Source organism: Myxocyprinus asiaticus, chromosome 36 (genome assembly GCF_019703515.2).
Source record: "Myxocyprinus asiaticus isolate MX2 ecotype Aquarium Trade chromosome 36, UBuf_Myxa_2, whole genome shotgun sequence".
NCBI lineage: Eukaryota > Metazoa > Chordata > Actinopteri > Cypriniformes > Catostomidae > Myxocyprinus > Myxocyprinus asiaticus.
In genome coordinates, this window is record NC_059379.1 from 1,880,412 (window position 1) to 1,907,090 (window position 26,679).

Here is a 26,679-nt window from a genome sequence, read left to right on the forward strand (position 1 = left end):
CATGATTGCCCTCAACTTGACTCTCAAACTGAAATGTGCTCTTGTCAAGGTCTGTATTTTGACTCTTTCTGACGGATGTGTTTTTAGGTTTCATGATACTTGTGTGATGTTTAAAAGACAATCATTTATACCTGTTTTCATTTTCGCACATCCACTGTTGCTATGGTTCTGGCTTGTGTTGTGCCCATAACAGTACAGCGGGCGCTTCCTACAGCATTCAAACGGCAACCTTTTACCCCCGAGGGCAAACATCTCACTCTAGTCCTAAGATTTAACCCTGATTCAAAGGCCAAACAAAGACAGACGGTTATATTAACGTACTTGCCCTGAATGCATTTGAACCACCTGAAATAAGTGTGGCTCTCCAATTGAAATCATATTTCAAATCAGTAAGTCAAATAAAATATTTTATGAGCCGTTTTTATTTTCTATTTGCAATTTTCTATCCTGTTACCAAAATTTGGGACTGAAAACAGTTTACATTGATATATATTATAAGATTTGTGCATTTGCATTTCATAAAATTCCACCAAATTAAATTGACAAAATAAAATAACACTATTAGTAAATTACACTTTTAAATAGAATTTTGCTATGAAATTGAAATGCATAAATCTTAAAAATAGGCTAAAATATTTTTTGATTGTGTGGTTGTGTTATTTTCTAGCAATAATAACTAACAAATTTAAACATTACATAAAAATATACAATATTTAATAAAAATGCTAAAATGTGTAACTAACAGGGTTGAAGATTTAGCTTGTAATCTCTCAGTATAGCCGAGCAAGTTTGGCATTACATGTTAGTTTAATTATTGATGAGCTTATAGTGTCCAGAATTCTAACAAATAATATTTGTTTTCATAAATTGTATTTTAAATAACTTTGGTAACGGTGTTGAATTGCACAGCTTGATGAATGCCGTCAAAACGACATGCAGTTTAAGTAAAATAAGTACTTTTGTTGGTGTGTAAGTTTCAGAAAATGTTATTTGTCTACCTCAGAAATGTTTGCTAAATATTATTTCTATTTGCTTTTATTTCTATTTTTCTATTTATTTATTTTTCAGCCCTGTTATCAAAATGTGGGGCTGAATAAAATAAGTCAATTTGTGTTGGTGTGTAAGTTTAAAAACAATGAGAAAATTTTGTTTGTCCACCTCAGGAAGTCAAACAAAATATTATATGTTCTGTTTATTTTCACTTTGTGAGGTTTATTTATTTATTTTTTTCAACCCCGTTGCCAACATTTAGGACTGCATAGTTTAAAACCTTGATTTGTTTGGTTGTGTTCTTTTTAAACACATCGTTATAATTATTATTATTTTATTGTTATAATATTAATTATATTCCTTGATTTGTTTGGTTGCGTTCTTTTTAAACACATCGTTATAATTATTATTATTTTATTGTTATAATATTAATTATATATCTTGATTTGTTTGGTTGCGTTCTTTTTAAACACATCGTTATAATTATTATTATTTTATTGTTATAATATTAATTATATATCTTGATTTGTTTGGTTGCGTTCTTTTTAAACACATTATTATAATTATTATTTATAATTATTATTATTTTATTGTTATAATATTAATTATATATCTTGATTTGTTTGGTTGCGTTCTTTTTAAACACATCGTTATAATTATTATTATTTTATTGTTATAATATTAATTATATATCTTGATTTGTTTGGCTGCGTTCTTTTTAAACACATCGTTATAATTATTATTATTTTATTGTTATAATATTAATTACATATCTTGATTTGTTTGGCTGCATTCTTTTTAAACACATCGTTATAATTATTATTATTTTATTGTTATAATATTAATTATATATCTTGATTTGTTTGGTTGCGTTCTTTTTAAACACATCGTTATAATTATTATTATTTTATTGTTATAATATTAATCACATATCTTGATTTGTTTGGTTGCGTTCTTTTTAAACACATCGTTATAATTATTATTATTTTATTGTTATAATATTAATTACATATCTTGATTTGTTTGGTTGTGTTGTTTTAAACACATTATTATAATTATTATTATTTTATTGTTATAATATTAATTATATATCTTGATTTGTTTGGTTGCGTTCTTTTTAAACACATCGTTATAATTATTATTATTTTATTGTTATAATATTAATTATATATCTTGATTTGTTTGGTTGCGTTCTTTTTAAACACATTATTATAATTATTATTTATAATTATTATTATTTTATTGTTATAATATTAATTATGTATCTTGATTTGTTTGGTTGCGTTCTTTTTAAACACATCGTTATAATTATTATTATTTTATTGTTATAATATTAATTATATTCCTTGATTTGTTTGGTTGTGTTGTTTTAAAAACATCATTATAATTATTATTATTTTATTGTTATAATATTAATTATATATCTTGATTTCTTTGGTTGTGTTGTTTTAAACACATTATTATAATTATTATTATTTTATTGTTATAATATTAATTATATATCTTGATTTGTTTGGTTGCGTTCTTTTTAAACACATCGTTATAATTATTATTATTTTATTGTTATAATATTAATTATATATCTTGATTTGTTTGGTTGCGTTCTTTTTAAACACATTATTATAATTATTATTTATAATTATTATTATTTTATTGTTATAATATTAATTATGTATCTTGATTTGTTTGGTTGCGTTCTTTTTAAACACATCGTTATAATTATTATTATTTTATTGTTATAATATTAATTATATATCTTGATTTGTTTGGCTGCGTTCTTTTTAAACACATCGTTATAATTATTATTATTTTATTGTTATAATATTAATTATATATCTTGATTTGTTTGGCTGCGTTCTTTTTAAACACATCGTTATAATTATTATTATTTTATTGTTATAATATTAATTATATATCTTGATTTGTTTGGTTGCGTTCTTTTTAAACACATCGTTATAATTATTATTATTTTATTGTTATAATATTCATTATATATCTTGATTTGTTTGGTTGCGTTCTTTTTAAACACATCGTTATAATTATTATTATTTTATTGTTATAATATTAATTATATTCCTTGATTTGTTTGGCTGCATTCTTTTTAAACACATCGTTATAATTATTATTATTTTATTGTTATAATATTAATTATATATCTTGATTTGTTTGGTTGCGTTCTTTTTAAACACATCGTTATAATTATTATTATTTTATTGTTATAATATTAATTATATATCTTGATTTGTTTGGTTGCGTTCTTTTTAAACACATTATTATAATTATTATTTATAATTATTATTATTTTATTGTTATAATATTAATTATATATCTTGATTTGTTTGGTTGCGTTCTTTTTAAACACATCGTTATAATTATTATTATTTTATTGTTATAATATTAATTATATATCTTGATTTGTTTGGCTGCGTTCTTTTTAAACACATCGTTATAATTATTATTATTTTATTGTTATAATATTAATTATATATCTTGATTTGTTTGGCTGCGTTCTTTTTAAACACATCGTCATAATTATTATTATTTTATTGTTATAATATTAATTACATATCTTGATTTGTTTGGCTGCGTTCTTTTTAAACACATCGTTATAATTATTATTATTTTATTGTTATAATATTAATTATATATCTTGATTTGTTTGGTTGCGTTCTTTTTAAACACATCGTTATAATTATTATTATTTTATTGTTATAATATTAATTATATTCCTTGATTTGTTTGGTTGCGTTCTTTTTAAACACATTATTATAATTATTATTTATAATTATTATTATTTTATTGTTATAATATTAATTATATATCTTGATTTGTTTGGTTGCGTTCTTTTTAAACACATCGTTATAATTATTATTATTTTATTGTTATAATATTAATCACATATCTTGATTTGTTTGGTTGCGTTCTTTTTAAACACATCGTTATAATTATTATTATTTTATTGTTATAATATTAATTATATTCCTTGATTTGTTTGGTTGTGTTGTTTTAAAAACATCATTATAATTATTATTATTTTATTGTTATAATATTAATTATATATCTTGATTTGTTTGGCTGCGTTCTTTTTAAACACATCGTTATAATTATTATTATTTTATTGTTATAATATTAATTACATATCTTGATTTGTTTGGTTGCGTTCTTTTTAAACACATCCTTATAATTATTATTATTTTATTGTTATAATATTAATTATATATCTTGATTTGTTTGGTTGCGTTCTTTTTAAACACATCGTTATAATTATTATTATTTTATTGTTATAATATTAATTATATTCCTTGATTTGTTTGGTTGTGTTGTTTTAAAAACATCATTATAATTATTATTATTTTATTGTTATAATATTAATTATATATCTTTATTTCTTTGGTTGTGTTGTTTTAAACACATTATTATAATTATTATTTATAATTATTATTATAATATTAATTATATATCTTGATTTGTTTGGCTGCGTTCTTTTTAAACACATCGTTATAATTATTATTATTTTATTGTTATAATATTAATTATATATCTTGATTTGTTTGGTTGCGTTCTTTTTAAACACATTATTATAATTATTATTTATAATTATTATTATTTTATTGTTATAATATTAATTATGTATCTTGATTTGTTTGGTTGCGTTCTTTTTAAACACATCGTTATAATTATTATTATTTTATTGTTATAATATTAATTATATATCTTGATTTGTTTGGCTGCGTTCTTTTTAAACACATCGTTATAATTATTATTATTTTATTGTTATAATATTAATTATATATCTTGATTTGTTTGGTTGCGTTCTTTTTAAACACATCGTTATAATTATTATTATTTTATTGTTATAATATTCATTATATATCTTGATTTGTTTGGTTGCGTTCTTTTTAAACACATCGTTATAATTATTATTATTTTATTGTTATAATATTAATTATATTCCTTGATTTGTTTGGCTGCATTCTTTTTAAACACATCGTTATAATTATTATTATTTTATTGTTATAATATTAATTATATATCTTGATTTGTTTGGTTGCGTTCTTTTTAAACACATCGTTATAATTATTATTATTTTATTGTTATAATATTAATTATATATCTTGATTTGTTTGGTTGCGTTCTTTTTAAACACATTATTATAATTATTATTTATAATTATTATTATTTTATTGTTATAATATTAATTATATATCTTGATTTGTTTGGTTGCGTTTTTTTTAAACACATCGTTATAATTATTATTATTTTATTGTTATAATATTAATTATATATCTTGATTTGTTTGGCTGCGTTCTTTTTAAACACATCGTTATAATTATTATTATTTTATTGTTATAATATTAATTATATATCTTGATTTGTTTGGCTGCGTTCTTTTTAAACACATCGTCATAATTATTATTATTTTATTGTTATAATATTAATTACATATCTTGATTTGTTTGGCTGCGTTCTTTTTAAACACATCGTTATAATTATTATTATTTTATTGTTATAATATTAATTACATATCTTGATTTGTTTGGTTGCGTTCTTTTTAAACACATCGTTATAATTATTATTATTTTATTGTTATAATATTAATTATATATCTTGATTTGTTTGGTTGCGTTCTTTTTAAACACATTATTATAATTATTATTTATAATTATTATTATTTTATTGTTATAATATTAATTATATATCTTGATTTGTTTGGTTGCGTTCTTTTTAAACACATCGTTATAATTATTATTATTTTATTGTTATAATATTAATTATATATCTTGATTTGTTTGGCTGCGTTCTTTTTAAACACATCGTTATAATTATTATTATTTTATTGTTATAATATTAATTACATATCTTGATTTGTTTGGCTGCATTCTTTTTAAACACATCGTTATAATTATTATTATTTTATTGTTATAATATTAATTATATATCTTGATTCGTTTGGTTGCGTTCTTTTTAAACACATCGTTATAATTATTATTATTTTATTGTTATAATATTAATTATATATCTTGATTTGTTTGGTTGCGTTCTTTTTAAACACATTATTATAATTATTATTTATAATTATTATTATTTTATTGTTATAATATTAATTATATATCTTGATTTGTTTGGTTGCGTTCTTTTTAAACACATCGTTATAATTATTATTATTTTATTGTTATAATATTAATTATATATCTTGATTTGTTTGGCTGCGTTCTTTTTAAACACATCGTTATAATTATTATTATTTTATTGTTATAATATTAATTACATATCTTGATTTGTTTGGCTGCATTCTTTTTAAACACATCGTTATAATTATTATTATTTTATTGTTATAATATTAATTATATATCTTGATTTGTTTGGTTGCGTTCTTTTTAAACACATCGTTATAATTATTATTATTTTATTGTTATAATATTAATCACATATCTTGATTTGTTTGGTTGCGTTCTTTTTAAACACATCGTTATAATTATTATTATTTTATTGTTATAATATTAATTACATATCTTGATTTGTTTGGTTGCGTTCTTTTTAAACACATCCTTATAATTATTATTATTTTATTGTTATAATATTAATTATATATCTTGATTTGTTTGGTTGCGTTCTTTTTAAACACATCGTTATAATTATTATTATTTTATTGTTATAATATTAATTATATATCTTGATTTGTTTGGCTGCGTTCTTTTTAAACACATCGTTATAATTATTATTATTTTATTGTTATAATATTAATTATATATCTTGATTTCTTTGGTTGTGTTGTTTTAAACACATTATTATAATTATTATTATTTTATTGTTATAATATTAATTAATGATTAAGCAGATAATAATACATAAAAATATTTATTTTTTAATATTTAAAAAAAAATGCGGAAATAGATAACAGGACTGCAAGTAACAGGGTCGCAGATTTACAGTGGCCTAACATTTCTCCGTAGAAGCTAGCAGGTTTTGAATCAAATGTTAGTTAATTATTGGTAAGCTTATGTTTTCCATTATTTAAAAGAACAATATTTGTTTTAATGATTTTTATTTCACTAACTTTGGTAACAGGGATGAATTGCAGAACTTGATGAATGCCGTCAACACTTGTTGAAATACTGGTGCACGTGCAATTTTATAGTGAGAAATGGAATGAGATTGTTTATATGTCTTCTCGCCATGCTGTTGAAAAAGTCCAGACTTATGAAATATTCCACTTTTACAGGCAGAAAATCATGTGTTAACAGGGTGGAGTGTAAAATGTGGAACAGCTACTGTAAACACTATATATTTGATCAATGCATTGAAAATTTAGCATAATGTTGATTACCAAAACATTTATTTTTTTTTGTTGTCCCGTATTTATTTAAGAGCAACAACAAAAAAGGCAGTTACAGTGAGACACTTACAGTGGAAGTCAATGGGGCCAGTCCATAAACATTAAATACACAAAAGTTTCAAAAGTATAGCCACAAAATGTAAACAGTATACATGTTAACATGATTTTAGTGTGATTAAATCACTTATAGAGTTTACCTGCGTTGCATTGTCATGCAACAAAATTGTAATATTAGATATAACTTTACACAGATGTGGTTAGTAAGTGATTTTATCATGCTAAAAATCATGTTAACACACATATCGTTTACGTCTTGTGGCTATACTTTTGAAACAGTGAGTATTTTTTACGGATTGGCCCCATTGACTTCCATTGTAAGTGCCGCACTTTAACCCAGATTTTAGATTTTAGATTTTAATAAAGGAGGAGTGAGTCGAAATATTTTTTTACGGTATAATCAACAGTATGCCACAAATGCTGTTAACTGTGCTTAACTTGTATTGAACCTGGAAGGCCTTCCTTTAAGACCTCTGAGGTGGGACAGGCAAAAACCGGCATGAATCGGCTTTAAAATAGTAAGGGGCACCAATTTGTACCCTATTAGTGAAAAGTACAGAATGTTATTGGTTGTTTATGGAGGGCAACATGTTGGAAAAACAGTATTATGTTGTGCTATCCATCTTAATGAGAAAGTATTGTAATAATTTTTCCAATAAAAGATCCAGTAATGCCCTGTGAATACAGCTCTATTTTCGTATGTTGTTGCTTGACAACACAAAGCTCATAATGGCTTTATTGTTGAGAGCTGCACTCTCCTGGACGGCATTTATCTGGGGACAGAATAGCAACAGCGCTTTCTTTCTTATGCAACCCTGCGCCTGGTTAAATAAGTGTTTGACTTTTTGTCTGGTTATGTAAGCAATCCAATAACCCTCATCATCCTGCATGGCTGTCGGGCGATGGGACTATGCACTAATGTTAAACATGTGATCAAAGGATGCTGGACCGGTGTTATTATTGACGCTTCAACAAAAGGGGACTAAAACACCACAGGCTAGCTAAGCGCTTCATAACACGGCTGAGAAGATCAGTTTAAACCAGCCTGAGATAGTTCCCTGTACAGGTGGTTAGCTGGTGTCACAGCCAGGAGCGTATCTATGTTCCCAGGGTCCTATGTTCCCAGGGTTCTATGTTCCTAGGGTTCTATGTTCCCAGGATTCTATGTTCCTAGGGTTCTATGTTCCCAGGGTTCTATGTTCCCAGGGTTCTATGTTCCCAGGGTTCTATGATCCCAGGGTCCTATGTTCCCCAGATTTATATGGTACATACTGAACACATGAAAAAGGGTCCAACACAGACCCGTATTGATGCATAACTCGGCCGAACGAGATCGGATCGGCCCCAGACTCGGGTCAGTGGTAGTCCTGGTGGTCCCTGAGTGAATGATGGTGGTACATCCGACCGGGCAGCTGCGGACCTGCCCCCCTGCGGCCGAATGTCCAACACAGACCCGTATAGATGCATAACTCGACCAAGCGAGGTCGGATCGTTCTCAAACTCGGGTCGATGGTAGTCCTGGTGGTACCTGAGCGGATGATGGCAGTACATCCCCTCCTCCCATATAAATCTGGGGAACATATGACCCTTTTTCGTGTGTTTATTATGTGCCATATAAATCTGGGGAACATAGGACCCTGGGAACATAGGAATGACCCCGTCACAGCCTGGCCAAGCTGGTTAAGCTGGTCTGGTTTAATGGTTTTAGAGAGGTCTTGGGCACTAGTCAGCAACTAGACCAGCTTAAGACCAGCTTTGCCAGGCTAGGAGACCAGCTAGACAAGCTTACACCAAATTGGCCAGGCTGTTAGACCAGCTAAACCATTTTTAAACCATTTAAGACCAGCTAAACCACTTTAAGCTGGTTTGAGCTACGTTTTCAGCAGGGGAGCTTCTCATATTCTGCATCTTCTGCTTTGACCTGCATGCCAAAGACTGTCCAGCGATGCAATTAACATGAATATCTTATTATACAGAACCTGGACTGGCTGTTAACCTCTGAACCAGCCTGGCTAAGCTAAGCTAAACTAAGCTCTAGCGCTGCACATCTCTTGATCGAGTGTAGTTTTCTGTCTGTGTTGTGTTGTTGTGTTGTGCTTTTGTGGTGTTTGTTTGTCTGAGAAAACACTATGTCTTGTGTCTCATGCTTGTGAGGCGTCGATTGGTTAAGTTATATGGTTAGCGCCCGTTTTTGCACTAAAGAAGCTAAATACTATTAAAGTGTAAGCTGCACACACAGGCGTCTGGCTTCTATTGATGTTTGTTTCAGTGAATGCACCAATATTAACCTTAAAAATGCATCTTTAGCTTCGTACACCTTTGTAAAAAAATCTCCATCTCTATTATGAAGAATACTACAATGTTTGGGGAATTTTTAAGCTCTGTTCCAAAAACTACCGAGCTGCCTCACTTCCTATTGCAGGGTTTTTCAACTTCACCAACAAGTGAGCCAAATGGAGAAATTCTTTGCGGCATGTGGGTCTAGCCAGAATACTGTATGTTCAGATGAAGTTTATATGTACAGATGATAACAGTTCTACGATCTTATAAAATATTAATTTATTAAATATATAAAACATATGTGTTTTGAACGTGCAAATGAACGTGTGTTCGGTGTGAACGGCCCCTGAAAACCTCACGTGGACCACTGAAAATTTTAAACAGACCGCCCGTTGAATAGGCCTTTCCTAATGCATACTTATGTTTTCTAAGGCAGCTTATCAGGGGCCGTTCACACGAAAGCGTTTATGAATCAATCTGCGTTGTTTTGTCACCTTATGTAAAGTATGTTTCTGGCTTTAGAATTTGCCCAAAATAAGGTATCCTAGGCCAGAAACCCACTAAACGCAAGTATACATACGTAGATGCAAGCGCTTGCCCAACACTTTGCCAGCGCACGGTCCTGTTGAACATGCTTAACGTGCGTTCTTGCGTCACTGTGGCGGTAGCGAACGTCAGTACTCAAGGGGGCGATAGAGATACCTTTAGCTTCATATTGCTGCCTACCTTTTACAACAGCTCTGCTTAGGGAGCACATCTATGATGACTTAAAATGCTGTCTAGGTAGACAGCTGACTGTGTTTTGGAACAGATCTGTAGTCATGTTTCTTGCCCAATACAACAAGAAAAACAGAGAACGAGTTCATTTTTGAAACATCTTGTTTAAAGTTCAGTCTTGTTCTTAAACGCAGGCAGAAGAGTGAAGTGCTTGTGTCAAAACGTCTGAGAAAGATTGTGTGTTTCTTGAATTGGGGGTTCATGTCTGCTTTGATCAGAGAAACTTCATCTGTTTGAATTGATGGTGACCCACCGGCTCTTAGTGCAGGAAGTAAGCTTAGACTTCCCTTCCAAATGAAGGCTTCACCTGGCTCTGATCTAATGTCTAGAATGTCCAGTATTCCTGTTCATCCTTGTTTCCCTTTGATCTCTGTCACCCAGGTTATGCCCCGGTAACAGGCATGTGTCACCCGCTGCGCAGCTGCACGCTCAACCATGAAGACGGCTTCTCCTCTGCATTTGTGGTGGCGCACGAGACCGGACATGTGTAGGTTTATGCTACTTTTTTTAACGATTTTTCAAGTCAGCATATTTCAAGCATTGTAAGATTGTTTTTATTGACAACTGTGATGGTGCTTACTGCTATGAAGATTTTAATATTAAGATGTAATTGATAGATTATAGATTTTTTAAAATGCAACACTTTAGCATGCTTTGCATAGCATTAATGTATAATACTTAGATTTGTAATCTAACATGCATTACCTGTATTGACTGCTGAATGTACTGTGTTCAGAATCGAGTACTAGCTGAAAACTGTGCTGTGGACACTGCATACTGCATACAATTATTTTAAGCGTGTGATAACTGTACGCAGAATGCAACGATAAACGCTTCAAACAGTAGTATGGTATTGTCACATGACCTCATTATGTTGCATGTTTAATAAAGTGAATGGCATCCAGTTATCTTGGGAAAAAAATATTATTTTGCATTTGGGTCATTCTGCAAAAACTGTGCGTTTTGTGTCTTTTATTTAAAGGAATATTCTGTGTTCAGTACAAGTTTAGCTCAATCGACAGCATTTGTGGCAAAATGTTGATTCATTTCGACTCGTCTCTCCTTTTCTTTAAAAAAAAGCCAAAATTGATGTTCCAGTGAGGCACTTTTAATGGAAGTCAATGGGGCCCATTTTTAGAGGGTTTAAAGGCAGATATGTGAAGATTATTGTGACGAGGAGGAGGGCGTGGCTGGGCCGTGAGGACGCACGCCCGGCGCCGAATTGTCCTAATCAGCCGAGAGGGGGATAAAGACGAGCCGGAGGTGCCAGTTCGAGAGAGAGAAGGAGACACACGTGGCCGCTGTGTGTGTCTGTGTGTTTATGTTTCTCATTTATGTCATTAAAGTTATGTTGACTGTTTTGCTGGTTCCCGCCTCCTCCTTGCCCATCGTGAACCCCGTTACATTGGTGCCGAAACCTGGGAAGGAGGAGGGATGCGCTGTTGTGGAGTCTTCGCTGTTGCCGTCTGCTGGGAAGTGGAGGAACCGCTGCTGTCTGCCAGGAAAGGGAGGAGCCATTACCATCCGCCAGGGGTTGGAGGACTCACTGCTGTCTGCCAGGGGAGGAGCGGCTGTTGTCCGCCAGAGGGCGGAGGAGTAGCTGAGGACCAGGCGACAGCATGTCCGGGGAGCGGCGAGCGAGTTTTTCTCTCTCTCTCTGTCTCTCCCCCTCGCTCTTTCCCTCTCCCCTCTCCCAGGGCTCCAGAGAGGCGGGGAAGACCTGCCGGCAGCAGGATGGCTGGAAGGGCAACACCTCCCCTCCAGGAAGGGAGGGGAGTACGTCACGGCGAAGGTTCCCCCGGCCTGAATCGGGCGGTGGAGGAATGTGACGAGGAGGAGGGCGTGACTGGGCCATGAGGACACACGCCCGGCGCTGAATTGTCCTAATCAGCCGGGAGGGGGATAAAGACGAGCCGGAGGTGCCAGTTCGAGAGAGAGAGAGAGAGACACACGTGGCCGCTGTGTGTGTCTGTGTGTTTATGTTTCTTTAAGTTCATTTATGTCATTAAAGTTATGTTGACTGTTCTGCTGGTTCCCGCCTCCTCCTTGCCCATCGTGAACCCCGTTACATTGGTGCCGAAACCTGGGAAGGAGGAGGGATGCGCTGTTGTGGAGTCTTCGCTGTTGCCGTCCGCTGGGAAGCGGAGGAACCGCTGCCGTCTGCCAGGAAAGGGAGGAGCCATTACCGTCCGCCAGGGGTCGGAGGACTCACTGCTGTCCGCCAGGGGAGGAGCGGCTGTTGTCCGCCAGAGGGCGGAGGAGTAGCTGAGGACCAGGCGACAGCATGTCCGGGGAGCGGCGAGCGAGTTTTTCTCTCTCTCTCTGTCTCTCCCCCTCGCTCTTTCCCTCTCCCCTCTCCCAGGGCTCCAGAGAGGCGGGGAAGACCTGCCGGCAGCAGGATGGCTGGAAGGCCAACACCTCCCCTCCAGGAAGGGAGGGGAGTACGTCATGGCGAAGGTTCCCCCGGCCTGAATCGGGCGGTGGAGGAATGTGACGAGGAGGAGGGCGTGACCAGGCCATGAGGACGTACGCCCGGCGCTGAATTGTCCTAATCAGCCGGGAGGGGGATAAAGACGAGCCAGAGGTCCAGTTCGAGAGAGTGAGAGAGAGAGACACACATGGCCGCTGTGTGTGTCTGCGTGTTTATGTTTCTTTAAGTTAATTTATGTCATTAAAGTTATGTTGACTGTTCTGACGGTTCCCGCCTCCTCCTTGCCCATCGTGAACCCCGTTACAATTATAATTTTACAAAAGCAATTATATTAATTCTTCTGTTAAAACTTGTGTATTATTTGAGCTGTAAATTTGTCTAAATCATAATTTGTTTGGCCATTTTTACGTTTTTAGAGTTCATGGCATTACGTCGTCATGGCAACGATGTTATAAAATTGCGTGTAACAACACAGAAAAGGTTAGTATGTGATTTTATCACACTAAAATCATGTTAACACACATATTGTTTATGTCTTGTGTCTATACTTTTGAAACAGTGAGTATTTTAATGTTTACAGATTGACCCCATTGACTTCCATTGTAAGTGTCTCACTGGAACACACATTTGTGTTTTGTTTTTTGTTAATCAACATTATGCCACAGATGCTGTCAAGCTTAACTTGTATTGAACCTGGAATATTCCTTTAACGTATGTGTAAACAACGACTTTAACAGTGAATAACTAATGCCAACCTTTGCGGCAAAAACACATCAGCAAAAATCCAGTATTTTATTTTTTTTCATCCCTGTGTTTCAAAATAAGCACATTTTGATTGAGAAAAAAAACATGGAAATATAAGCTAGCATTAAGGATTTTTTTCTCTCTCTATATACATTTTTTATATTTTAGTGGTCAACCCAGTTACCATCATAACTCATCCTTTTTTAAATAAAGTCATAATGACATCAGCACTTAACACTTAAAGACATTATATGTCTGATAACATTTTTAAAATCTTACTGAAATTTACTTTAAAATGCATTTATAATCCCATTTTGTGTAAAATTGTGTTAACTCTTAACAGTCTGGTCAAACAGTGAGTCAAGTCGATATTAAAAATGAGGCTATAATTACCTCCGGTTCATTTATCACTCTGAAATAGGAGTGCATATGCATACTGTTTACTGCTGAAAACAAGTATGTTAGGATGGGCTGCTCAGCAGCTGTCTTTAGAGAGGAGAACTCAGCCATTGTTACTTTACAAAAGATGTTTCATATTTTCCGCTCGCTTGAGCATTAAGATTCCTGTCGGGGTCACAGGTTCATAGTCTTCCTCTCGTACTATAAGTAACTGTTTTCCGCTCAGCAGGTTTGGAGAATACACATGAATCATCGTTCTTTACTGTGGTCTGTCCTCATAATGTTCTGAATCATCTGTGTTTATGGAGACAGACAGCAAATATTAAAGCTGCAGTCATCAGTGGCAACACTTACATTAGCTGTGAGCAGGAAGCTCATGTTTCTCAGTGTGATTCAACATGCCAGTGCAACTAAATCCTAAAGCAACAGTCTGTCTGTCTTTCTGGTCACGTTCATGAATCTACAGTACATGTATAAATGTTCTGCTCATAGTGGGAAGTTCTGGTCAAGCTAAAAGCTTCTCACAATGTAAAGTAGTTCAAGACAATGTGAAACTCCATTCGTGTATAGGTTTTTTACATTATTTACTAATGACTATGAAGATTAAGGCGCAAACTGTAATAAAGAATTTATATGTAAATCACAAGTCAGGGAGCAGGGCGGGGCAGAGCGGCGTCTGGGCAGAGCGAGGCCGGGAAGATAAGTGGTGAATGAGTTCCACCTGTGTGGCGCACCAGTCTCGTGTTCCAGTGAGGGGTGGCGGGAGTATTTAAGGAGAGGAGACAATGGCAGACGAGGAGACACCGTCGACTGGCCCTCAGCTCACTGTACCGCTTCCATCCGCGACGCCAGGCGATGGCACTGGACCCCTCAGCCGTCCCTTTCGGTTGCCGGTTGACGCAGTGCTCCAGCGCCACCGGATCGAGCACTCCCTTGGCGTCACGATCCTCAGTCAGCAGCGAGGACTCCTTGACGGCGCATCCTTCCTCCTTCCCAGGTTTCGGCACCAATGTAACAATTCATGGATGGCAAAGGAAGAAGGTGGCACCGGCTTCACACAACACTTTTCAGTGTCACACAATAAGGCTTTTCAAACGAAAAATTCACTGCATGTGCTGCTTTTCAGCAGACACGTTCAAGACAAAGTCACACACAAACACATCGCTGCTGCTGTCTCCTCTCCTTAAATATATTCCCCTCGCCCCTCACTGGAACGCGAGACCGGTGTGGCACACAGGTGGAACTCATTCACCACTTATCTTCCCGGCCGCTCTGCCCCGCCCTGCTCGCCACAACAATGTTTTAATGTATATGTATACTAATTTACATAAATATACACAAACATAACCATAATAGTTCATATCAAATTCTGTCCTAAACAGTTAAACAGTGGTAGCCACTAGTTCACTGGAATTTTCTAACCAAAGTAAAAATGGTAAATGCATCGAGTCCAGCATTTAAGACTTCATGATAATATCAAAACAGAACTATAACCCTTTTCTCCCCAATTTGGAATGTCCAATTCCCAATGCACTCTAAATCCTCGTGGTGGCGTAGTGACTCTCCTCAATCCGGGTGGCGGAGGACGAATCTCAGTTGCCTCTGCGTCTGAGACCGTCAATCCACACAACTTATCACGTGGCTTGTTGAGCGCGTTACCGCAGAGACGTAGCACGTGTTGAGGCTTCGCTATTCTCCGCGGCATCCACACACAACTCACCACGCGCCCCACCGAGAGTGAGAACCACATTATAGTGACCACGAGGAGGTTACCCCATGTGACTCTACCCTCCCTAGCAACCGGGCCAATTTGGTTGCTTAGGAGACCTAGCTGGAGTCACTCAGCACACCCTGGATTCGAACTTGCGACTCCAGGTGTGGTAGTCAGCGTTAATACTTGCTGAGATACCCAGGCCCCAAAATAGAACTATTACTAATGTTTTTAAATACTTACTGACACAGGCCACTATTTTTACCATGAGCAACGTAAAATTAACAGTGAGTTAATATTACGTAACATAAAAAGTAATTTTTTCCTGTAAACACGGCATTTCCTGCTGAGCTCGCAGTAGTGTAATGCCGTCTTAGGCGATTATATCGGAAGAATTCAAGACGGAATGACATGTCTGCTTTTATTTTCTCGCATTTTCTGCATTGATATTCAGGTGAAAATCTGCAGAGTTTTCTGAGAAGTTCTGTGCGTGCAGATTTCTTCTGGACGTGGCAATCTGGCGCTATTATTTACACACCCACTAGATGGCGCCATTTATAGATTCAATATTTTTTTTAAAAATCGATAAAGCAGGAAAGTGTAAATATTGGGTAAAACCAATCATCAGTCGATGTCTAGATAAGCAATAAGTTGTGAGGATAATGTTTAGTTTATAGCATCACACAGCAGCGCATTTCTACGTTAATTTATAGCATGTAAACAACACTTTGACATGCATTTTCATGCATTGTTGCTGCCTTTAAATCATGTTGAAAAGATCATAAGTGATCGTAATTACCTGTGCGAAAGTGGGATTTTATTTAAGCCACGACTTTCTGAGCTACTTTGAAACTATAGTTTAAAGCTGCACTACGTACGATTTTTTTGGTTACAATTAACAAAAGTTAATTATTGAGTGAGTACGAAAAAAATCTAACGTTCAAAACCCTGACCCCGATTCACTTCGGTAAGCCTACAATAATGATTTTTATTTCGAGCTGTCGGGTCGGATTTGCCGCTAAATTGCAGGCATGCGTCATTCATCCTTGCATGTTTACATCATGTCCGTAAACTCAGAAAGAAGTTCCGGCGTGTCGTGTGAGTGTTGGGGAAATGGGAAGCGAACAAGGTAGATCTAGAGATTATTTAGCAGAGATGGGCCACTTTTCTATTCAAATGAATGGGAGAAATTGGAACACCCAACCAAGAAGCTCTAGCACCCGACGGTCAACAGATGTAGAAAGGAAGTCTCACCTTACAGTTAAAAGAGCCAATCACCTTTTAGATACAGACATCGCCTGTCAATCATCTCTAGAATGCACATGCGCATCAGCTATACAAGATGGGAAAATTGCGTGTTTTACCATAATATGAGGTAAAGAAGCACAGTTTTAGATTCCAGTGTTGTCAAATTGTATTGCTGATTTGAAATATGTTCTATGATCGTAATCTTGACCAACCGTTTTTGAGATTTCGGTCTTTCCCAATTCAAGTAGATAGGAGCTGCACTGGCATGACTGGAAATAGCCTCCCGAGAGCGTTCCAAAGATGCCCGACAGTGGACTGACTTGCTAGAAAGACTTTGGTAGTTCCCAAGAATGTATGCTCATCTCAAGTTGTTTGTAATGTACAGATTTCACAGATCAGTAATATTAATTTGTTTATCGTGTAACTATCTCTCTATTATAACTTTACTTCCAAAGAAGCGATTAAAGAAAGAGTTTATTATTGTAATTGTTTATTGCATATTTCTGCATATATATTCATGTTTAATAAAGTATGTTTCATCCCCATCATTACTGAATCCTCGTTTTGCTATGTCTTATTGTTTGCGGTGCATATACCTACTATTGTAGTGTTACGATTTACTTGCATTGTCCACTGAGGCTGTACAATATAATACAAAATAAATAAAGTCTTCAATTGAACTCATATCAGCCAGATCATGAATTTCACCTCTTAAATTGAGATGTGAAGTACAATGCAAACATTCATGTGTATTTTGTGGATATTTTGTGCCAAAACGCTTTTCACAACTTAAAGTAGTTAACGTGCGGAGCACCACTCGCAAACCATTGTCTGATGTTTTTCAGAGTTACATTTTTAATGAGAAATAATGTCTGACTGGATGGTGAAAGGTTGACGTTAAACGTGTGTTGAACGTGTTGAATGTTTCAGGTTGGGTATGGAACATGACGGTCAGGGGAACAGATGTTCAGATGAAACCAGTATGGGCAGTATAATGGCTCCACTGGTGCAGGCCGCTTTTCACCGGTATCACTGGTCCCGATGCAGCAAACAGGAACTCAACCGATACATCCAGTAAGTGTGTATATCTGCTGAAACTCTCACTTCATCACAAAAGAGGATTGGAGAGTTTAAAGCAAACTGAAAACATTTAAAATGAGTAACATGATTGCTATAGACAAAGTAATGAATACGTCACACAAATTTTTGAATTTTGTCATCGTTTATTCACCCTTAGGGCTCTATTTTGGTGTGTGCACAAAGCACAGTGCTACACGCTACGACCGTGCGCAATGTCGTATGTAATTTTCGTAAGTGTGCTAATTGTAAGTGGAATTTTCATTCCTGTGCAAAGCGCAAGTGGGTGTGTGTGGGAGTATTTGCGCTATCTATGGGTGTATGCACGCAAACTGTGGTTGTATCTTATGTTAATGAAGTGGCGCAAAGTGCAATTTGCTATTTTCCTGAGAAATAGGTCGTTGCACTTAGATGTTTCACATGCATGTCTATTTCAGCACAAAGTCCAAATTTAGTTCCTGCATTTGCAGTTTGGAGATTCCACCAACAGGTGGTGATACATTTCATGTCCAAACTCTGGAAACATAGTGGAACATTAAATTATGATTGATATCCCTGACGATCACTGTTGTAGCTGTTATAATAGGATGCAGACAGTGCAATAACCAGAGAAGAACCTCAGAATTAAATTGCTCTTGATACAGCCCATTTGCGTGTTGCGTGCGCGATTTCGCCAAACCCACTTACGCCTAGACTTAGCGCATGATTACATGAAAATACCAAAACTACATGGGCATGCCCACTGACTTTGTGCTCATGACTTATGGCATAGTGCTGTGCTTAATGCTCTCAAAATTGGCCCTTAATGTCATTCCAAACCTTTATAAATGTCTTTCATCTGTAGAACACAAAATCAGTGTCCAGACTGACCTTTTTTATAATGTAGACTGCTGCTCTAAAACTTAAAAATACAACAATAAAACAACACCATAAAAGTATCGTAAAAATGGTCCATACAACTAGTTTTCCAAGTCTGCTGAAGTCATACAATAGTTTTATGTGAGAAACGACAATTTAAGTCTTTATTCTCTGAAAATCTTCCTCTCTACTATAATTCTCAAATTTTATTCGCTTTTGCATTCAATTCAAATATGGCACATCAAGACGTGTCTTAAGGTGTCATTTGAATTGAATACGATTTGAGAGCTACTATGAATTGTTTTGTTTTTTTGTACCTTTTCTGTGATTTTGATGACACAGTTTTCATTTTTTGGTGAACTCTTCCTTTGAAGTGTTAGAGCATAATTGCAAAAGTGTTTGTACAATACATTTATTATTTCAGAGCCCCTTAGAGGACAGGACAGGATTTTTTTCTGAAATAGTTTTGCATGCCCTCGCAAAAAGTTTACCATGGTTTTACTACAGTAGCCATATTTTAACCATGATATTCATAGTGAAACCATAGTAAATAATACAGGAAAACAAGAACAATAGTAATAAAACTCATAATTTTGTAGCTACTTTGGTTTTACTACAATACTGTCTTAAAACCATGGTTTCTGCCCCCCCAAAAAACAGAAAACATGGTTAGCCAACTACAGTCATGGTTACTACAATATTACTGTAGTAAAAAGATTTCCACCAAAACGTGGTTACTACATGGATACTAGTTAATAGTTTTGTGTTCCCTCTGAATAAATTTACCATGGTTTTACTATAGTAACCGTGATCGTAATAACCATGTTTTTTTGTGAAACCAAGGTTTAAATTCAATTGAATTCAATTCTATTCAATTCAATTCAAAAATGTTATCGTATATCCCCAAATTTTCACCTATAGAACATTTCTTCAATGAAAGGCTAAAAAACAAACATATACATTAACAATACATACATTGACGGTACAATAAAAACAGTACAAGAGCGAAGACCCAGAAGTTCAGCCAAAAAAATCATAGTAATATTGTAGCAACTATGAAAAGTAACGTGTTTTGTTTTTTGGGTTTTTTTTGGCAGAAACCACAAAATTACTATTTTTATTACCATTATTTTTGTTTTCCTGTATTATTACTATGGATTCACTACAAATATCATGGTTAAAATATGGTGACTATTGTAAAACCTTGGTAAATTTAATGCAAGGGATAGAAAAACGATTAAACCTTCTCAAATCGCTAAATTTCTTTTCAGCTCGTACGACTGTCTTATGGATGATCCGTTCGAGCTGAAATGGCCCAAACTCACCGAGCTTCCTGGAATCAACTACTCCATGGACGAGCAGTGCCGCTTTGATTTCGGTGTGGGCTATAAGATGTGCACAGCTGTAAGTTCTGAAATTATTTGATCTACTGAAAGGAGAGAAATGCGTGTGTTGTCTCAGTATTTTCTCAGACTTTCATTCTCTCTGTCCAGTTCCGCACATACGACCCGTGTAAGCAGTTATGGTGCAGTCATCCAGATAATCAATACTTCTGTAAGACCAAGAAGGGTCCTCCGGTCGATGGGACAGAGTGCGCTCCAGGCAAGGTGAGGAACGCCCCTCACTGATGACAGTGTCACATAGGAGATTACAAAGGCATGTTGGATCACAATGTTCAATCCAGCATCTGAAAGCTGTCTCCATCGAACATCATGTCAATAACCCAAAACACTTGAAAGATCAGAGCAAGGAATGGTTGTAAACAAACCACTGGCCGTTCTGAAGTGGCAAGCAGTGAGTCCAGATCAAAATACTATTGAATACCAACGGAGAGGTCTGAAAACAGCAGTTTGGCCTCTAAATTATTTGAGAAGTTTGTGTGGTAAATGTGGGCCAGACAGTACATGGGTAGTTGTACCTTTTGGAAAGTTGACCTGCCAAATTATTGGGTGTTTCTTCAAATTCTGGCCACTTACTGTGAACTTTTAATCAAAGTCTCAATAGAACATTTTTCACACTCTTACTATTTATTACATTTGTCTATTAACAATGGGCATCAGTGTGTGTACATTAGGGCTGGGCAATGTGATGATGTAATCAGATATCAACGACGTCTTACAAAGATCCCCATGCCTATTGCGAACAGATGATGTTCGACAATAGTGGGAAATGGCAAAACCATGGATCTGGGAAGTCGCACAATATATATATATATATATATATATATATATATATATATATTTATATATATAGCAAGACGTCTCGGAGTGACACAAGACAAGAAATGCTGTTAGTCACAAAGACACGCGCTTGAAGAAACACGCTTTATTATATTTTTAAGAATAGACAAAAGAAAAGCAGTCAATGCTCGTGTCTGATTTGCTGTTTGTTCAGAAGCGTGCAGCACGAGCATGTAAAGAGTTTTCACTCTTTTTTTTCTCTGTTGCATTCATCTGAAAACTGTTTGCAAGAATAATATTGTCTATAAGAATGCTGCAAATTATCTCCAATCATCTCAGGAGGTGCTGTGAGTTTAGTTCACTTTATTTCCACATGGGTAACGTATTGCGAACGCAACTTTTTTTTTTTTTTTGCCCTAAAAGTGCCTGGGCATCACAGACCGTAAGTCATGGAGACACCAAACTTGGCAGGATGATCCCAGATCCCCCTCACCACTCAGGCACACAAACCCATCTGACCCTAGGTGGCACTATAATAATCACTTTTATGTTTTGGCTCATATCTCTGCAACCGTAAGGGCTAGAATCGAAATTCTTTCCTCTGATTCTTTGAGTCAAGAATTTAGAGTTCCTTTAGAATTCTTTGAAAATCCTACTTTTTCGAACTCCTCCTAGAACGTTAGTCCGATCGGCATGCAATTTGGTATACATCATCTACAGACCCTCCTGACAAAGAGTTATCAAAAGAATTTCGATACGTCAAATCGTTCTGAAGATATTTACGATAAAATTCCTTCGGTTTAACGCGATTTGAGTAATTGATCAATATCTACTCATCACAAACTCCAAATGTAACCAAACTCAGTGCACTTAGTCAACAGGACATTTAGAAGATGTCAACAATGTTTCGTACAGTTCCGTCCCTAGGGGGGTGCTACAACTAAAAAACTGTCATAACTTTGCAGCCGTTTGAGCGACAAAGTTCAAATTAAATGTGCATCTTCTCTGGTTCAAATGCTGACAAATTTTAAAAAATGGCCACCGCTGGCCAATCAAATTTCAGCACCTTATAACTCGTATTGGGAATGGCCGAGGGTTATTGAAATTACTATACACAAGCAGGGTGTCAACTCGAAGCCGCATACCAAATTTTGTGACAATCAGCCAGACAGTGGCGGTATAATAAGCTAATTTGCATTTTTGCTCATAACTCTGGAACCGGATAGGCTACAATACAAATTTGTAGCTTCTCTCGTCCTAGGCCGTTTGCCCGATTTTGACGAAACGTGGTATATATCATCTACAGACCCTCCTGACAAAAAGTTATCAAAAGAATTTTGATGCGTTGAATCGTTCTAAAGATATAAGCAAATATGTTTTGGACATGGCCTATAATGACTAATTAGCCTGGATCTTGTGAGTGCAATTTTCAATATTAACAAAATTTGTACACATGGACAAGAGAACACTCTGAGGTAACATAACGAGTTTCGTTTATTTTTGATGCTACGGGGCGCTATAACTTAAGACAATCCTATTTTTGCAACTGTGCTCAAAGCAGGTGAAATGTCATACCAAAATAGCTGTCCACAGCATCCACAGGATCCTTTCTGTCAAATTTGTTTGTTTTGGTCATCTCGCCATATGTGCTTGGCCCCCCGACAATAGTCGCTTGCGGCTATATTTTTGATTATCATTGTCATTACATTTATAATTGTCTTTAGTTCTTAATTTGTAGGCTATTAGTAATTTTCCATCTGTTGTGTTGATGGATGCTTGCGTGATGGCAAATGGAGTCGTTGGAGACGGTAAATGTTTGGATTTGGGGAGGTGGTTAAATAAGATTTTTTGATCACTTTGTTATTTTATTGCTTTTTTCGTTTAGTTTAAAGTGCCATTTGAATTTAGAAATATCTTTTGTTTATGTTTTTCATGTTCCAATAAATGAATTGAATCAAATCAATAAAGCAAAAAAATTCACCGACCCTCGGCAGGGGGGTTGACGATGGAATCGTATATCGCGATATTTTTTAAAGCAATTATCGCAAAAATATTTTTTACATATCGCCCAGCCCTAGTGTACATGCATCGCAGGAGATTTATGTCATTTTTGTTCTGAAAGTCATGAATATTCCCAGCATTCCGTATTGTGTTTAATAGAATTCTGTGCTGGAAATGACGCTGATGGAAATGACATTTTAATGATGTTTTTCAAATAATATGACAGACTCCTTTGTCTCGCTAAGGCTAACTTTATACCTAACATTTTATGTATCCTAAATAAATTAACTAATGATATATTAAATTATTATTGAATAAATAATTAAGTAAACAATATTTTATTTTGCATCTTAAATGTTAAATATGCAATAATATTGTTATTTATTAAGTATTAATATATTCATATATTATATAATATTAATTAATATGATATATTATTATATTAATATAATTTAATATATTATTATTTAATATACCACAACTGTGTGACAGTCGTAATTTTTTATAAATTTATAGAAAAAAAATTACACAATACATTTTTTAATTATTTCTGTTTGTTTCACTCTTTGTTTAAAACTTCAGAGTTTTAAACATGTAATATTTTTTTTTTGTTTATGATGGATATTGAAAGTCTGGGTCTGAAGGCCAAAACAGTCAAATCTAAACAAAAAAAGCATTTGAAAAGTTCCAAAAATAAATGATGAAAGCCTGGTAAAAAGTCCAATTTGATCTGGCCTTCATATAACAAAGAGAGAAAAGTTGAAAACATTTAATAACAACAGAAGCTGAACCAAAGTGCTGTACAACAGAAACAAGTAAGCATATATTTCTAAACTATTTAGTTTAGTTTACAAATTAATAGAAAACCAAGGATAAAGCAATACACAGAGAAGCAGGACAATTATTAAAATATGCAAGATAAAATGAAGAAAAACAACAGCACAATAAAAGGCACGAGTTTGTCAAAAATTGCCAGTTCAAAGGTGCCAGTATTTCTGGTCACAACTGAACTTCTGGAGTGCTTTCTGATTTCAACTCAATTTGGATGTCTGTGTTTAGCGAGCAAAAGCAGTTTTGAGTTTGAATTAAATGGATTATGAAAGTGTCAACGACACAAAGTCCAAGGCTTAAAAACTCCAAACTGCAAATCAAATGCAGACAAACTCACTGTCCCGTTGGCTTAGACTGCTGTGGTTCTGTACAAAATAATGTTTTAGTGCTTCGAAAATGTCAAAGTTTATACTTGCATAGCAGTTTTTAATTATGGGGTGGCTTGGGGGGGTATTGCCCTCCATATTTTCCTGCTGTACATCATTACACATAATTAGACGCAGCCAAAGTACCTAAGAGAGAAAACGTCTTATATCACAGTAAGAGTAAACTGTATTTCACAACAAAGTACATTTTACTGGCATTTTTCTTTTATTAACAATGTGGTAATGGCTACAGTAGTTTTGGGTTATGCATTGAATTAAATACTTTACAAATGAAAAATGATTTATGGATTAATGCAGCTAATGAGCTTGTATGTGTGTGTCTCTTGTTATGATGTTCCTTTAGCAAAGTATGGTTTTTACCTGTGTGTGTTGCAGTGGTGTTTTAAAGGTCATTGTATCTGGAGATCGTCTCATCAGCCGTACGGTCATGATGGAGGTTGGAGCTCTTGGGGAAAGTTCGGCTCCTGCTCACGCACCTGCGGAGGAGGCGTTCGGTCCCGCAACCGTCAGTGCAATAACCCTGTGTGAGTTCACACACACACACACACACACACACACGTTAAATAACGTGGACCGAGTGAATTCATGCCAGTCCTGCCTCTGAGCGTTCTTAAATAGTTGATGAATTGCAGATTGAGTTTCCCCTTATTCTTTCGGTCTCTGTAGTCCAGCGTATGGCGGTCGTGACTGTCCCGGTTCAGCGATTGATTATCAGTTGTGCAACACTGAAGATTGTGCTGGTCCGTATGAAGATTTCAGAGCGCAACAGTGTGTGCAGCGCAGCAACAAATACCACAACAACATCAAACACACGTGGCTGCCGTACGAACACCCTGACGGTGAGACCTAACACCATCAGAAATTAACTTTATACATATATATATGTATATATATATATATATATATATATATATATATATATATATATACACACAGTACATTTTTGACCTAATATTGACCTTAAGACATGCCAGTCTATTGCATACTGTGGCAACTCAAAAACAAACACAAAGACAATGTTAAGCTTAATTTAATGAACCAAATATCTTTCAGCTGTGTTTGATATAATGGCAAGTGATTTTCTAATATCAAATGATCAATTTATCATGATTACTCAAGGATAAGGTGTTGGAGTGATGGCTGCTGTCTAGATTTGATCAAAAATGACTTTTTTCAAATAGTGATGGTGCTGTTTTTTACATCAGTAATGTTCTGACTATACTTTGTGATCAGCTGAATGCCACTTTAGTGAATTAAAGTACCAATTTCCTTCTGAAACAGCAAAATCTGTACATTATTCCAAACTTTTGGCCGCCAGTGTATATTCTATAAACAAATGAGTCTTCATTATGATTGGATCAGTCAAAGAGAGCCCACTTTGAACATTCTTCATAATGAATCTATTCCCCCAACTGTGTTTTATGGGGGCCGTTAGCCCCTGCAATAGGGGCATTTTTTTTTTTTACCCCAAATTCAATCCTTTCACTTATTGGACAGCTGTTAAAAATGTTTTGATATAATCACCTTGAAGTGAACTCAAAATGACAAATAAGTGTTTTGTCTCAAAATAAATGTGATAATTTCATGGAAACACAAATTTGCAACATTAAAAAAATTATGAAAAATTAGATCAAATTGCCTCAAGATCAACCTATAGACATTGCACGCAATGATCTCGTGGATCAGGAACATTTTGCAGTGTTTATGAAAGCTTTGTTGCTGTTTAGTGTTTTGGGAGAAAACAAAATCAAAAGTGGGCCTTTAGCCCTGTTGTGCCTTCCCAATGAAATCAAATATTCATCAAATACAAACTGTAACTATGGAAGACATCTGGACTCTTAAAACGGCTGATTTCTCTACAGCCATAAGAAAGTGAGTGGGACAAAGGGTTTAACCCATTAAGGTTGTTTCAGTCCTCTTTAAAAGAACCAAAATGAAGCCACCTTTTCACTGTCTCTGACATTCACTGACAACTGTTGCATTTCACTTCCTGGTGGCAGTCGTAATTGCATCTGTTGCAAGGGAGAAGGCAGTCAGTTGTGTCACATCTGGTCGTGCGGTTGCATCCAGTTTTGTCATAAAAATTATATATATTTTTATACTGATATTATGCACTCACCGAGCACTTCATTAGGTACACCTGTACACCTGCTTATTGATGCGATTATCTAATCAGCCAAACCTGTCAGCAGTGCAGTGCATAAAATCATGCAGATACAGGTCAGGAGCTTCAGTTAATGTTCACATCAACCATCAGAATGGGGAAAACATTTTATCTCAGCGATTTGGTCCGTGGCGTGATTGTTGGTGCCAGACGGGCTGGTTTGAGTATTTCTTTAACTGCTGATCCCCTGGGATTTTCACATACAACA

The 26,679-nt window shown here is 34.8% G+C and overlaps 1 protein-coding gene across 1 annotated transcript in view; it reads left to right on the top strand.

Moving 5' to 3' along the window:
* Positions 1 to 26,679, top strand: part of LOC127426644 (A disintegrin and metalloproteinase with thrombospondin motifs 14) — an 83,083-nt gene that overhangs the window by 43,705 nt on the left and 12,699 nt on the right. The window contains exons 7-12 of the mRNA XM_051673582.1: positions 10,823 to 10,928; positions 17,905 to 18,048; positions 20,181 to 20,313; positions 20,403 to 20,516; positions 24,683 to 24,831; positions 24,974 to 25,146. Coding sequence (XP_051529542.1) covers positions 10,823 to 10,928; positions 17,905 to 18,048; positions 20,181 to 20,313; positions 20,403 to 20,516; positions 24,683 to 24,831; positions 24,974 to 25,146 — 819 coding nt within the window. The remainder of the gene's footprint in view (positions 1 to 10,822; positions 10,929 to 17,904; positions 18,049 to 20,180; positions 20,314 to 20,402; positions 20,517 to 24,682; positions 24,832 to 24,973; positions 25,147 to 26,679) is intronic.